The sequence below is a fragment of the Hyla sarda genome, chromosome 12 (assembly GCF_029499605.1).
Source record: "Hyla sarda isolate aHylSar1 chromosome 12, aHylSar1.hap1, whole genome shotgun sequence".
Lineage (NCBI taxonomy): Eukaryota > Metazoa > Chordata > Amphibia > Anura > Hylidae > Hyla > Hyla sarda.
The window spans coordinates 71,404,557-71,420,357 of record NC_079200.1 but is presented as its reverse complement, the minus strand read 5'-3'; the positions used below and the strand labels follow the sequence as shown (position 1 = coordinate 71,420,357).

Sequence of the window (15,801 nt, the reverse complement as noted above, 5' to 3'; positions counted from 1 at the left end):
GATAACTAATATAGATAAAGCAAGTTCTTACATATTAAAGTAATAAAGATCTGCTGGGAGCTGTGAATCAATATCTATTTCAGTGTTTCCCAAAGAGGGTGCCTCCAGCTGTTGCAAAACTACAACTCCCATCATGCCCGGACAGCCGAAGGCTGTCCGGGCATGCTGGGAGTTGTAGTTTTGAAACAGCTGGAGGCACCCTCTTCGGGAAACACTGGTCTATGTAGAGGAAAGAAGCTTCTTCAGAGTCCTGTACAGAACACACAATGTCCTAAAAAAAGTAAAATGGAGCCGCCCTCACCTGGTGTCCAAAGGAGCAGCTAACCCTGGCACAGGTAAAGAGTACAGAACATGCAATACCTCCCTGTACTGTAGGGGGCGCTACCAGACACCAGTCAGTACATACACTTCAGTAATACAGGGGTTTTACCAGTGAATGTCCATTCTGATTGGTAGGTTCTTCCAGCCCTTGACACGTTTTGCAGATTCCATAGCATTGTATGTTAAGTCTGGTTTCAAGTTACAATGGTCCAGAAAAGACCATTGTAGGTTGAGGCCATTGTAAGTTGAGGGATCACTGTAATGTTAATCTTGTTAGCATTCTCCATACAGTAAATGGATAACCCTACAAATTATGATATAGCTATTTGGTTTGCAAATACTGTAAAGACATCACACTTGTCTCAAACATGGTTCTTACTCTCAGGCCATTAAGGAGGTTTTGTGTTCTTTTGTTCCATTGCTGCTCATCATTGTTCTGGCCACTCGAAGTTGGTTCCTAAGAATATAACAAAATGCAAAAAACTGTCAAAGATAAAAGCAGTAACCAAAACTAGTTTAATACTTGTGCCTGGATAATTGAATGGATAATAATTTTGTGTTTCTCTTTTATCCCTAGTACTTACACTAGTACTTACTTCATGCAGACATCCTGGAGAATTACCCAACAAATGATCAACATGTTCCTATAACAACGCAGACAGGTTAGTGTCATGATAATGTATGAAGAGAACATGTCCAATTAAAGGGGTTTAACTCCAAAGATCAAAATCCTAATAAAAAAAGAATGATTCCCATTTTCTCCCCATGTCTGTTCATATTAAAACCACAGGGATCATTGCAAGACTGGGAAAGAAAGAAATACGTTTAACAAATGTGCCAAATTATCTTTTGTCTATTTATCCAGCTCCAGAGACCAAATCCAACTTAAAAAGATATTATATTAAAGGGGTACTCTGGCCCTAGACATGTTATCCCCTATCCAAAGGATAGGGAATAACATGTCTGTTCGCAGGGGGGTCCGGGCGCAGGGACCCCCCGCGATCTCCAGGCCGGCGCTGTGGCATTATGGTCACGGGAGCCTGGGGCCTCAGTGATTGTAATGCCCCCTCCATTCATGTCTATGGGAAGGGGCATGGCGGCTAGTACACAGCCTCCTCCCATAGACATAAATGGAGGGGGTGTGGCAGCTGTGTTCACCAGTCATCCGGCACAGAGCGGAGTTTGCTCCATGCACTGGAAGACTGGGGTGCCGCTGCCGAGATCGCGGGGGTCCCCTTTGGATAGGGGATAACATGTCTAGCGACGTAGTACCCCTTTGAAAACAGTATATAACAGCAAATAAAGGGCCAAATGCCTGTGACGGAAGCTTTTACCACATTAGTAATTTATTCATGTTGTTGTGGCTAAAGTGATTTTATACATGGTTCTACATGGTAGTTTAAAAAAAAAAAATTATTGGTGTACTTGTGCCTAATTTATCAAAACAGTGCACATCATTTGATGAGTTAGGCACAAGCCCAAAGGGGTCTTACAAAAATTTAGTTGAAAGTGCTTTATTAGGCCAGCCCAACAATGGTGTAGATTTTCACCCAATTGTACTGCTTTCCCCCTTAGTGCAAAAAGACGCAAATGATAAATTCACGAACACTGTAAAAAAGTTAAGTGCTCTACTACAGATCAGTTTTGAAAAATGTCTACACCAAAAGGTGCATTAAAGAGGTGCAACCACTGAACTGCGCCAAAATATGTGCCCAATATACACAACAAAACCATGGGTCCCATTGGTTGCACTGTATAATGGATTTATCAGGCTGTTTGTAATGCATAGATGGCCATTAACATTACATTGAATAAAAAAGAAAGAAAAACAAGGTGCGCTCCTAGTGTAGGCGTTTTAACTGAGCTTCAATGTGTGCAGAAAAAATTGTGAGCTTACCAGATAGTGTAGTGCTAAGAGCACAACACCTCAGCAGGCGTGTAGACTCGCAATGGTCATGGAGGTCAGCAGCCACGGGTCCTGTCCAGATGCCTTTTGGTCAGCTGGATAATGATGCAGAGATGTGGATAAAATCCAAAAAGAAGGATATCCCAGATGGCGCTTCTCCTCCCAGGAAAGATGCAATGCAGCAATCCAGAGAAAATATAGGTTTATTGCAACATGAGTTTCGAGCCCGTGCTGGGCTCTTCGTCAGCCACAATATATATAATTTATACCTGACGAAGAGCCCAGTACAGGCTCAAAACTTATGTTGCAATAAAACTATATTTTCTCTGGATTGCTGCATTGCATCTTTCCTGGGAGGAGAAGCGCCATCTGGGATATCCTTCTTTTTGGATTTTATCCACATCTCTGCATTAACATTACATTAACCCCTTAAGGACTTAAAGGGGTATTCCGGTGGAAAACTTTATTAATTTTTTTTTAAATCAACTAGTGCCAGAAAGTTAAGCAGATTTTTAAATTACTTCTATTACAAATTCTTAATCCTTCCAGTACTTATTAGCAGCGTCTACGTCTAAATGTGACGGTGGGTTTCTTCGGTAGGATGTCACTCAAATACGGGTCTTTTAGCAGTCTACATCTACCGTCTACATCCTTAAAAAAAGTGCGAGTGCTCAATGTAGTCTCTCTATCATGAAAGACGACTACATCTAGAAATTCTGCATGATTCGAATAAATATTTTGTGTAAAATGCAGTCCCCATGTATTAACATTAAGATCATTTAAAAATTCATCCAGTTGTGCTTTAGATCCATTCCAAATAATAAAAATATCATCAATATATCTCTTATAGAATGCACATTTGTGGTATAAATGATGTTTGTACACATATTTCTCCTCGAATAAACCAACAAATAAATTTGCGAAGCTGGGCGCTACCTTCGACCACATAGCAGTCCCGATGTGCTGGGTATAAATTTTCTTTTGGAACTCAAAATAATTGTGCGTAAGAATAAAATGGAGTCCTTTCAAAATAAAGTGACATTGTGCCTCAGGCATCTCTGAATCCTGATAGAGAAAGTGTGACACTGCTTCTATTCCAAGTGTATGATCAATCACGGTATAGAGAGATGTAATGTCCATGGTGACAAGCAAATAGTCATTACTCCACTTAACTTTCAGAATGGACCGGATAAAATCAGCAGTGTCTTTGAGATGGGATACTAGTTTAATAACATATTTTTGCAGTAAAATATCAAGGTAGTGCGCCAGATTGGAGGAGACCGAATTAATGCCTGATACAATGGGACGGCCCGGGGGCTTTTCTTTATTTTTATGTACCTTAGGCAAGTAGTAGAATAGTGACAATGCCGGTTCTGTGATGAGTATATAGTCTCTTTCAGATTTAGAGAGTATTCCTTGTCTGAAACCTTCTGTAACTAGGAGCTTAAGTTCTTTGGTGTATTCCTCTGTGGGGTTATAAGATAGGCGACCATAATACTTACTATCAGATAAAAGTCTTTCCGCCTCAAGGAGATAGTCCATGCGATTCAGGAGAACTATCCCTCCCCCTTTATCCGCAGGTCATATTACAATATCTTGATTGTCGGATAAGTTTTTAAGCGCGACGATCTCTGCTTTATGTAGATTTGTTTGATAACGGCTTTTCAAAAGAACATTATTTGCAGTTAGAGATTCAAGGTCATTATAAACCATAGTGGAAAAGGTCTCTAGAAAATTACCTGAAGGGGGTAAAAGGTTGATTTAGGTTTAAGATCTGTGTGTATAGGGGGAGGAAGGAGATTACAAGCGGATTCCTCAGAGCGGCACTCAGAATTATCATCGCCCTTGATAGAAAAAAACCTTTTAATTGTCAATTTCCTAATGAAGTTATTTAAATCTAGAAATAAATCAAAGCTGTTTGCTCTATTAGTGGGGCAAAAGGAAAGGCCTCTGCTTAGAACCCCTCGCTCAGCTTCATTAAGCTGATGAGTAGAGAGGTTGAACATTTTAACGGTCTCTAGGGAGTTTGAATTAATGTTTTTTTTGTTCCTCCTTTTTTCTCTCCCTTCTGTTTCTGGTTCCCCCTCGACAGCCCCTCCGTCTCGATCTTTCCTTTTTCCGCCTAGTGGTGTGGCAATGTGGATTTCTTCCAGGGAATGTAGTTCCAGTAGGGGGACGTGTGTGGTAGTGGTGGACAAGGAGGAAGCTCTAAAAAAACGTACAATTGTAGTTATGTGGAGTTTGGTGGAGATATCTAATTGTGAAATATTGGCATGACACTCAAGCGGGGGTCTAGCTGCAGGGGTGTAAAACGGTTCTGTAACAGATTCAGGAGGAGTAGCATGGATAGTAAGTAGAGTCCTCCAAGATGTCAGAATCTGAGGAATATCTACCAGAAGGAAGACGTGAGGAAGGGTTCTTGTGGGTAGCGAATTAGAAGCCAGGGGCCGCTGGAAAAGAACAGCAAGGGCCGAAACCTGACCTTTAAGTGAACTGAGAGACAACCCCAGTTCCAACCCCGACTGTAAAAAGGAGAGAAGACGGGGAACCGAGAAGGTTACCGGGGAGAAGTCCTGAGCTTCACACCAACGAAAATAAGACCGCCAAGTACGGTGGTAAATTCTTGCGGAGGAGGGCTTACGAGCCCTGACCACGGTGTGAATGACTTGGGAAGAGAACCCGCGGGCCCTCAAAACCGCGGTCTCAACCGCCATGCTATTAAATGCAGCGACTGTAAATTGGGGTGGCAAAGAGGACCCTGAGAGAGCAGGTCCGGACGGAGCGGAAGGCGCAGTGGAGCGTTGTCCAGGAGCCTGACTACGTCGGCGTACCACGACCTTCGGGGCCAATCTGGAGCTACCAGAATGGCGGGGACGTCCTCTGCTTTGAGCTTCCTCAGCACCCTGGGAAGGAGCGGAAGGGGAGGGAACAGATAGGGTAGGGCAAACCCCGCTTAAGGAATCACTAGGGCGTCCACGGCCAGAGCCTGAGGGTCCCGGGACTTGGACACAAAAGGAAGGATCTTCCGATTGTGCCGGGACGCGAAGAGGTCCACGTCCGGAATGCCCCAGAGGTCGCAGAGTTGCGCAAAGACCTCTGGATGTAGAGACCACTCGCCGAGGTCGGCTGAGGACCGACTGAGGAAGTCCGCTTCCCAGTTGAGCACTCCTGAAATGTGTATCGCCGAAATGGCCGGAACCTTGCTTTCCGCCCAGGTGAGAATCTTGGTCACCTCGACCATGACTGCCGAGCTGCGAGTGTCGCCCTGTCGATTTATGTACGCCGGTCGTGGCGTTGTCCGACTGGACGCGGACAGGACGGGACTGAAGACGGGACTCCCAATGAAGAAGACAAAGAAGAATCGCCCGTAATTCCAATATGTTTATCGGAAGAAGGATCTCCTGGGGAGACCAGAGTCCCTGGACCGTCCAATCCCTGAACACGCCGCCCCAGCCCATCAGGCTGGCATCCGTTGCAACAACCTGCCAGTGAAGGGGAAGAAATGACCGCCCTTGGAGAAGAAGGGGGGAGCGGAGCCACCAGAGCAGAGACTGACGGACCCTGCAAGGGAGAACAATCTGACGATTGAGGGACAGAGGAGACCTGTTCCATCGAGAGAGAATCGCCAGTTGAAAGGGGCGGTAATGAAACTGGGCAAAGGGTACGGCCTCCATAGATGCCACCATCCGACCCAGGACTTCCATACAAGTGCGGATGGAGACTGAGACCTGGGTCTGAAGGGAGCGGACCCCCGACCGAAGCGCCAGACGTTTGTCCGGCAGGAGACAAATTCGGGCAGAGGCCGTGTCGAATCGAAGTCCCAGGAAGGTTTGAGACTGGGTAGGACGGAGGACTGAGTTGTCCCGGTTGACCATCCACCCGAAGCGAATTGAGAGTGCCCCTCCGGAACTGCAAAGTGGAGGTACCAATGATGGCCTGGAAATATTGGCACATGGAGGTAGGCATCCTTGATGTCCACCGATGAAAGGAACTCCCCTTGTTCCAGGGATGCCACCACTGAACAGAGAGATTCCATTCGGAAGTGGCGGATAAGAAGGTGACGGTTGAGGTCTAGGATTGGTCGCACAGAACCGTCCTTCTTGGGGACCACAAAAAGATTTGAATCGAAACCCCGAAACTGTTCCCCTGGAGGAACGGGAACTATAACCCCCTGGAGAAGCAGAGACTGGAGAGCCGCTCGAAAGTGCTTCGCCAGGAGGAGGAGACCGGGGGGCCCGGGATCGAAAAAAGCGATCCCTCGAAAGGGAGGTGAATTCGATTCGGTAACCGTTGGACACCACGTCCGAGACCAAAGAGTCCTGAATGTGAGAGGTCCAGATGTCTCGAAAAAGTAAGAGACGACCTCCCACCAGAGAAGAAACCGCGGGTGGGGGCCTCACTTCATGCAGAAGTGGGTTTGCGGTTGCCTGATTTGGACGCAAAACAGCCGGACCGGTTGGAGTCTGACTTCCAAGACGGGCGTGCCCGGAACGAGGGAGCCTTCTTGTCCCGCGAGGGCGCCTGCCCGGACCGTTTGCTGGAGCCAGAGGTCCGAAAGGAAAAGGACTTGCTTTGGGAAGTAGGGCGAGCCTTATTTTGAGGTAACAAGGAACTCTTACCTCCCGTTGCCTAAGAGATAATCTCATCAAGGCGTTTGCCAAAAAGACTGCCACCCGTAAAAGGAAGCTCAGTGAGAGACCTTTTGAAGCGGCATCCGCATTCCAAGCTTTGAGCCACATAGAGCAGCGGAGATCCGCTAGGTGACCCACAGCAAAGGCAGAACAACGGGCTGACTGCATGGAAGCTGCGCACAGGAAGTCCCCAGCTTTAGAGCATTGGAGAGCCAGAGCAGATAGATCCTCTGGGGGGGAACCCGCTAAGCTATCCTGATGGAGCTTTTGGCACCACTCCGACAGAGCCTTGGACACCCATGTCGAGGCGAAGATGGGAAGATGAGAAGAGCCAGCTGCTTCAGAGGCAAACTTCGCTAAGGATTCTACCTTCTTGTCCATGGGATCCTTGAAGGCAGAGGCAGTGTACTCGCCTTAGAGATCCGCGAGATTGGTGGATCCACTGAGGGAGGGGAAACCACCTTAGTGTCAAAATCCTTGTCAAATCGATAACGTTCGATAGTTGAATAGTCTTGATTCCCGAGAACCTCTTGTCTGGATGTTTCCATGCAGATTCCAGAATGTCGTCAAAGTCAGCGTGAGAGCTGAACCTTTGAGGTGCTGGCTTAGCACGATGAAAGGATACTCCTGGATTGACATCTGAAGATACTGGGTCCTCTAAGTGAAAGGTGTCTCTTATGGCTGTCACTAGAAATGAGCGAACTTACAGTAAATTCGATTCATCACAAACTTCTCGGCTCGGCAGTTGATGACTTTTCCTGCATAAATTAGTTCAGCTTTCAGGTGCTCCCGTGGGCTGGAGACTCTTTCCTAGGAATGTATCCACCTTTTCCAGCCCACCGGAGCACCTCAAGGCTGAACTAATTTACGCAGGATAAGTCATCAACTGCCGAGCCGAGAAGTTTGTGACGAATCGAATTTACTGTAAGTTCGCTCATCTCTAGCTGTCACCAATGAGTTCACCGTTGCAATTGAGTCCGAGCGGTCCTCTGAGTCAGAAGCCGGCTCGGAAGCCTCGTCCACAAGTTCACCAGGAGAATGTGAACGAGTAGAGGCAGTCCTGGAGGGGGGTGACCCTGACCGGGTATGCGGATCTGGCGTGGCAGAGCGGCGACTCAGAGAACGTCCTCTGGAGGAGCGACGTGTGTGCCCAGATGACGGGGGGGGGGGGGCGGACCCACGAGGGGGAACGCTCACGTCTATCTGAAGACTCAATGGAAGAGTCAGACGAGGCACCCCTCGCGTGAAGTATGTGGAGACGAGGAGCGGGCCCTCTCAGAGGCCCTGCGCAGGGAAGACCCCTTCAAGGCGGACACCACTTCCCGGGAGGCCTCAGCCACCGAACGGGAGACTTGGGTCAAGTCAGCTAAATACTGGGTCAGGGAAGAAACCCAGGCTGGTGGAGCGGCTGAACCCACCGAAACCGAAAGGGCATCAGGGGGCATCAGGGGGTACCAGGGGGTCTGGGGGAGCAGTGGAGCAGGCAGGGCAAGTGGGCTCGGTAGAGCCAGGCATTTTGGTACTACAGTGCTGACAGACAAAATAAGTCACTGACGTTCCAGGTTTCTGTTTAGAGGGAGGAACAGCTCTGGGTATGGACATTATGAGAAAAAAAAAACAGGAACTTTCTCACCCTAGTCTGTGTCCCCTTGGCAGCTGCAGTGAGGAGAACGGCTCCGTGCAGCTAGTGTGAGAAACAGGCCTGCCTGCAGCAGAGGCACTAACTAATTGGCCCCCTTTTGACTGAAAATCGCGCCCACGGCGCTGATTGGAGGCTATTGTGCGCCTCAGAAGAGCTCCGACAGCCCTGTGGGCGGAGCTAAAAACAGGCCGAGAAGGAGCTGTAATGGCGCCCGCTCCTTGTCCCGAGCGCCCATGTCAGTCGCATATGCGCTTGGGGAAACAGAGCGGGCGGCCAATACGCCTGCCGGAGAAAGCGAAAGTAAGCCGGCGCTGAGAGCGCCCGGCCCGTACCAGCGCCGCGGCTGTTAGCCGCATATAAGGCACTGCTCACAGTAACACACACACACAGTGAAAAACATAAAGTACATGCCCCCTCAGATGCCACTGCTCCCCCAGAATAAAGTCCAGAATAAAAGTCCATCCCCAGTAAGCCAGCCTCATAACCTGAAAAGGTGGGCCAAAAACAGGGGGTCTCCAGAGGTTGCAAGTCCGCACCTGAGGAGAAAAAGGGGGGGAAGTACTTACCTCAGTCAGAAGAACTTACCTAATGGAGTCTTCAGTGAAGTCTTCAGTCAGCTTTAGTTACCTGCATCACGCCTGGCTGCTATGCGCGAGCGAGACGAGCAGGGAAATAGGGGGACCCGGACCCATGAGGTACCAACCCAGGCGCTGACCGTTGGTGAGGTGGGGTGAACAACGCATATACGCAATGTCTGTGCCCCCTTACTCGCAATGGGGAAACAGGGAACCGGAGTCCCTGAGTCCCCACCTGAAAACAGAAAAGAAAAAGGAATAAAAAAAACTAACACGTCCCTATACTAGGAAAACAAAAAAATCAGAAGACCTGGTCAGGAGAATTCCAGACCATGCCAACCTCCTTCAGACACTAAGCTTAAACTGATTAGCTCAGGGTCTGAAGGCCGGTATATCCTGCTGGGAGGAGCAGACTTTTTTTATTACCATAGTGTCACACCTCCTAGAGAGAGCAGCATACACCCACAGTCTGTGTCCCCAAATGGAGCCGATAGAGAAACAGTCTTTACCTCATGCACAGAGCTGTCCATATCACTTGTTGGTTGATTGTAGTCATTCAGATCTAGCGCTGTATCTAAAGGTTCTTCAGTTATGGAAGAGCTGACCTCTGTTAGTTTGGCTTCCTCCAGCTGGGGTAATTCTATGGAAACAGATGAGCATAAATATGTATTCAGGCAAATTTCATTTTACAGCTCCACAATTATAGGCTTCAATCACTTTTACATCAGAGATTCTGTTATGCTTCTCTGGCAGATTTTGTCAAAATAGTGCAGCATGCAGTGCTATTTTCTCTGGATGGACCTAAACTATGTGTGCAGAGAACCCTGAATGAGTAACAGCCTGCAAGTCTGATCCTGAGAGAGAGGGAGGGAGGAAGAAGTTGACACCGAACTGAGGACTGTAGCGACTACAGGTGGGAGACAGCTTTAGTGATGGGATAGGAATCAGACAGTGCTATAAATCATGAGGCGTCTTGCCTGCCTTGTGGGCCTATTGGTAAATACGCCACTGGACAGAGCAGAACAGCGGAAACTATCACAGTGATACAAACATAAACTTACTGAGAAAGTGGCATTTCACATCTGCATTCTTACCAGTCTCTTGCTCATGTTGAGGTGTTTTATTTGTAGGCTTTACTGGTTCTTTCTGCATATTTCTGTTTATTGATGTAAATAGCTGTATGGTTCAAATCATGTTAGTGTCAGTCTTACATTACACAATATCTAATAAAGCCATTAACTTCTATAAAATAACTGTACTTGTAAATAGGCCTAAAGCTATAAGCATAGAATGTTTCCATTACTGTTACATAAGACACACACAAACACATACAATACCAGTTACCCTGAGTGCACACCACAAATTATTCAAGCAATTTTATTTTAAAATGTACTAAAAAAAAAGGAATGCGGACGATGCATTGAAAGGTATATAATGCGTATTGAATATGTTTTCTCATTGAATGTTGGTATAAGAATGTTACTATAGTTACTTTACCCTTTATTATTCCCCTTTCTGGTCAGCTGTTTAACTCTCTAGCCTTACCACAAAGGCAGCCTTCCCTTAATATTCTCCCAGTAGCCTTCTCCTGTCTTCAAAGTAAGTGTTGTCTTTTCTTACAAATGCAAAAGTTTTATCCCTATTTTGGCCCCCTCCCCCTCTATGCTCAGAGTGGTCAGTCAAAAAAGACTATAGCAATTATGTAAAGAAACCGCCTTACCACTTCCTCTTTCACACTTTGTGGGATAAGAGTTGTGGGGGCAAGTTAATTTGCAATTCATGATTTAAACCTCTGTATTTAAGAAGAAGGGATACCAATTTAAACAACAGACTTGAAACATATATTTACAAGTCTATATGTAATATCTGTAATACATCTATATATAAAAATCCATAAAACTTACCGTGTCAGGGTAAAGGGTATATATCAACACCAGAATCACGATTGCTCAAAGAGCACAAAAACCCCTCCTTATAGCCCCCAACTAAAACATAACTTTTATTAGTGTATAAAGATTACAATGAAAGGAAGGGAAATTAAATAAGGAGGGGCTTTTGTGATTCTGACATATTGAGTATATTGTTTGAATAGACAGATAATGCCCTATGCAATCGCCTTAGCGATCAGCAGATGAACAAGTAAATACTCACTTATCTGCTGATCACATCATTTTTGCAGGAATGTAAAAATCATTGTTAGTCAGCTGCTGCACATCATCCTGTGTAAATGGGAGAAGTGCAGTCCACAATGATGAAATTGAAGGACGGCATGAAAGATTCAATGATCATTCATGCAGTCATGCCTGCTGCCCTACCCTTAGGCTGTGTTCACACATTCAGGTATTTAACTGCAATTAGTAAATTCAAAGCCAGAAATCACGAATGAATGACACTTATAAAGGGGAGACTGAGACTGCTCCATTCCTGGCTGTTTATTCAGTAATTGCAAATAAAAACCTGAACATGTACACACACTCTATAGGGTGCATTCACCATGCATTTTGCCATACTGTTTTGCATCAGTTCTTTTTTTTCCCTCCAAAACGAATGCCCTAAAAACTGACAAAACTGTATGGAAACGCATGCTCTAATATGAAACTGCATACGGTATTAAATCGTATGCGGTTTAAATTTAGAGGTCCAGTTGCATCAGTTTTGGTAACCAAAAAAAGTATATGTTTTCTATTAACACTTTAGTGCAATAAAGTTCATATTGTTTTATTGAAATTCCAAGGAAAGTAGGTGCGCGCACTGTTACAGTTTATTGAGGCCGGCTGTGCTCTGATCCTGCGTTAACAAAAAAAATTGAAAAAAATAAAATTAAAAATTGTGAAAAAAAAATATAAAAATAAATTATTTTTATATAATACACCCCAAAATAGTCCCCCCCAAAAAGGTCAACATGTCCTGCAAAAAAAAAAATTAATTAAAAAAAAACAAAAAAAAACGTCAGTGAAAAAATAAAAAAGTTATGGCACACAGAGTACGGCGACTTACAAACGTGATTTATTTTACAAAAATTGTTTTTATGCTATAAATGAACTAAAATATTTTTAAAAAAGTATAGAAATTTGGTATCGCCGTAACAGTATCAACCTGCAGAGTAAAGTTAACATGTCATTTATACCGCATGACGAACGACCTACATTTTTTTAATAAAAAACAACTGCAGAATAGATTTTTATATGAATACCAGCTCATAAATTTTTTTTATAAAAAAACGATCAGTGTCACATGTACCCCAGAATGGTACCAATGAAAGCGTGAACTTGTCTCCCAAAAATATTTTTCCACCCCAATGCCTCTGCAACTTTTTATATGATTTCAACAAAATATCCTAAACTAAGGTCTGGGTGAGAGAGGCCTTGGTGAGAGACACGTAGCACACAAAGGTCACATATGGGATATTTCTAAATACGTCAGAATTCAGGGAATAAATCTTGAGTTTTATTTCTTTGTCAACACCTACTGTGTTACAGAAAAAAATGGATAAAAATGAAAAACCTGCAAAAATGAAATTTTAAAATTCAGCCTCCACTTTGCTTTCATTTCTGTGAAATACCTAAAGGGTTAATACACTTCTTTAATGTCATCGTGACTACTTTAAGGGATGCAGTTTATAAAATGGAGTGATTTATGGGGGTAACATACAGGCCCCACAATTCCAGTTCAGAACTGAACTGGTCCCTGAAAAATCTGTTTTTGAAATTTTCTTGAAAATCTGGAAAATTGCTGCTAAACTTACAAACCTTCTAAGGGTATGTTCACACTGAGGAATTGGGGTGGAAATCATGCAGAAATTTTCTGCCTCAAAATATTGTTACTTTTCCACAAGAACTCACAGAGATTTCACGCGGAATTGGTGCGGAATTGGCGCGAAAATACAGGTTTCATGCGGAGGAGTATCAAGTATTTCTATTCTTAACATTTTTTTTCATGCGGAAATTCCGCGCAGATTCCGCGTGGAAATGCTTCTGACAAAAAAAAAAAAAAAACAACAACATTGATCTCTATGGGAGAACGACGCTGATTCCGCCTGAAAGGACGAACATGTTCTTTCTTCAAGCGGAACAGACTTCCTCTCAGAATTCTGCTTGAGGAAATTCCTCAGTGTTAACTGAGGGGCAGAAATTCTGCACAACTCTATGGGGATTTTCACTGCTGAATGAATTGGAGAGGAAAAAGCGAGCAGAATTACTCGTGGAAATTCCTCTCCAATTCCTCAGTGTGAACATACCCTAACATTCTAAAAAAGTTAAAGAATGTTTATCAAATGATGGGAAAATAAAGTAGACATATTGCAGATGTGAATTAATCATTAATTTGGTGCGGTATAACTAGCAGAAAATGTAAAGTCTAGAAAAATGAAAATTTTTCATTTCTTTTGCAGAATTTTGGATTTGACAAAAACTGCTAAATATATCAATCAAAATTTACCACTAATATAAAGTACAAAATGTCACGAAAAAATAGTCTCAGAATCGCTTTCATAAGTAAAAGCGTTCCAAGGTTATTAGCAGATAAATAGACGCATTTCAGATTTTGAAAATTTGCCTTGGCCATTAAGGTCAAAACAGGCTGTTGAGTAAAGGGGTAAAACAGGACACAAAACCGTAGTAGACTGCAGTTTTGTGTATTGTAAAAAAAATAAATATACAAAACCGTACACGACCAAAAATGTACACAACCGGATGCATCTTGTTTCATACGTTGTTTGCATTAAAACGATATTCCAAAAGAAAGGGCCCGGGGATCCTCGGCGCAATCCGTGAAAGTATAATCACGGGAAGTGATGTATTAAAACAAATGTTTCATTTATTCATGGTTCCAAACAAACAGAAGCATTTCGAGAATAGAGCGGTCTTGTTATAATGGCATGTACAGACACTGAAGACAACATGGTATATACAGGGCTCGAGTCCTGCAGAAACTCGTAGGAACAGAGTCCCTGCACTTTTTTCATAGCAGGAACGCCCTTCCCTTTAGCAGTCGACCTCTTTTGGCTGCTGGGCTGGACTGTGGCTGCTCTTCCTTGTCTTACCCTGCACAGTCGGGTAGTATAGCCAGTGCACTGTTCAGGGGAAGAGGCAGTTTAGGAGGAAGATCACTCACCATGATTAGGTCCGTAGCTCCTGGTAATAATGGTATCATGTTAAGGACAGGGCCTCCTGGGCTGCACTATTATATAGTACTACAGCATACAGGAAGCAAGTGGTAAGTGTGTTAGGGGGGCAGTGATATTATTTACATGGGACTGTGTGTTAGAGAGGAGGTGGTGTTATTTACATGGGACTGTTTGTTAAAGAGAGGGGAGTAGTGTAATTTACATGGGACTGTATGTTGGGGGGTGGTGTTATTTGCATAGTACTGTTTATTGGAAAGATAGCAGTGTTATTTACATGGGAATGCATGTTGGAGAGAGGAAAGTAGTGTCATTTACATAAGACTAAGTTGAAGAGAAGGGAGTAGTTATTTACATGGGACTGTATGTTGGAGAGAACAGGTCGGTGTTATTTACATGCAACTGTATGGTGAAGGGGGTTTGGGTTATTTATATAGGACTGTATGTAGGAGAGAGAAGTGTAATTTACATGGGACTGTATGTAGGAGAGGGGAGCAGTGTTATTAACATCGGACTGTATATTGGAGAGAAGGGGTGGTGTTTTTACTGTGGGCATCAAAAGTTTGGGCACTCCAGGTAAAACATTTTATTAATATGCATAAAGAAGCCAAGGAAAGATGGAAAAATCTCCAAAAGGCATCAAATTACAGATTAGACATTCTTATAATATGTCAACAAAAGTTAGATTTTATTTCCATCATTTACACTTTCAAAATAACAGAAAACAAAAAAATGGCGTCTGCAAAAGTTTGGGTACCCTGCAGAATTTATAGCATGCACTGCCCCCTTTGCAAAGCTGAGACCTGCCAGTGTCATGGATTGTTCTTAATCATCATCTGGGAAGACCAGGTGATGTCAATCTCAAAGGTTTTAAATGCCCAGACTCATCTGACCTTGCCCCAACAATCAGCACCATGGGTTCTTCTAAGCAGTTGTCTAGAAATCTGAAACTGAAAATAGTTGATGCTCACAAAGCTGGAGAAGGCTATAAGAAGATAGCAAATATTTTCAGATGCAAATATCCTCTGTTGGGAATGTAATTAAGAAATGGCAGTCATCAGGAACAGTGGAAGTTAAAGCAAGATCTGGAAGATCAAGAAAAATATCAGACAGAACAGCTCGCAGGATTGTGAGAAAAACTATTCAAAACCCACGTTTGACTGCACAATCCCTCCAGAAAGATCTGGCAGACACTGGAGTTGTGGTACACTATTCCACTATAAAGAGATACTTGTACAAATATGGTCTTCATGGAAGAGTCATCAGAAGAAAACCTCTTCTATGTCCTCACCACAAAAATCAGCATTTGAACTTTGCCAATGAACATATAGACAAGGCTGATGCATTTTGGAAACAAGTTCAGTGGACCGATGAAGTTAAAATTGAACTTTTTGGCCGGAATGAGCAAAAGGTACGTTTGGAGAAGAAAGGGAACAGAATTTAATGAAAAGAACCTCAGTCCAACTGTTAAGCATGGGGGTGGATCAATCATGCTTTGGGGTTGTATTGCAGCCAGTGGCACAGGGAACATCTCACGAGTAGAAGGAAAAATGGATTCAATAAAATTTCAGCAAATTTGGGACGCTAACTTGATGCCATCTGTG

At 44.0% G+C, this 15,801-nt stretch overlaps 1 protein-coding gene across 6 annotated transcripts in view; it reads right to left on the bottom strand.

Annotated features, from left to right (window-relative positions):
* Positions 1-15,801, bottom strand: part of RAD21L1 (RAD21 cohesin complex component like 1) — a 122,776-nt gene that overhangs the window by 1,709 nt on the left and 105,266 nt on the right. For 4 of the 6 annotated variants that reach the window (XM_056548893.1, XM_056548892.1, XM_056548894.1 and 1 more), the window contains exons 10-13: positions 10,170-10,251; positions 9,585-9,715; positions 906-965; positions 701-778 (exon numbers count right to left, since the gene is read on the bottom strand). In XM_056548893.1, the coding sequence (XP_056404868.1) occupies positions 701-778; positions 906-965; positions 9,585-9,715; positions 10,170-10,251 (351 nt within the window). The remainder of the gene's footprint in view (positions 1-700; positions 779-905; positions 966-9,584; positions 9,716-10,169; positions 10,252-15,801) is intronic. The other 2 variants (XM_056548896.1, XM_056548897.1) reach the window with 2 other exon arrangements.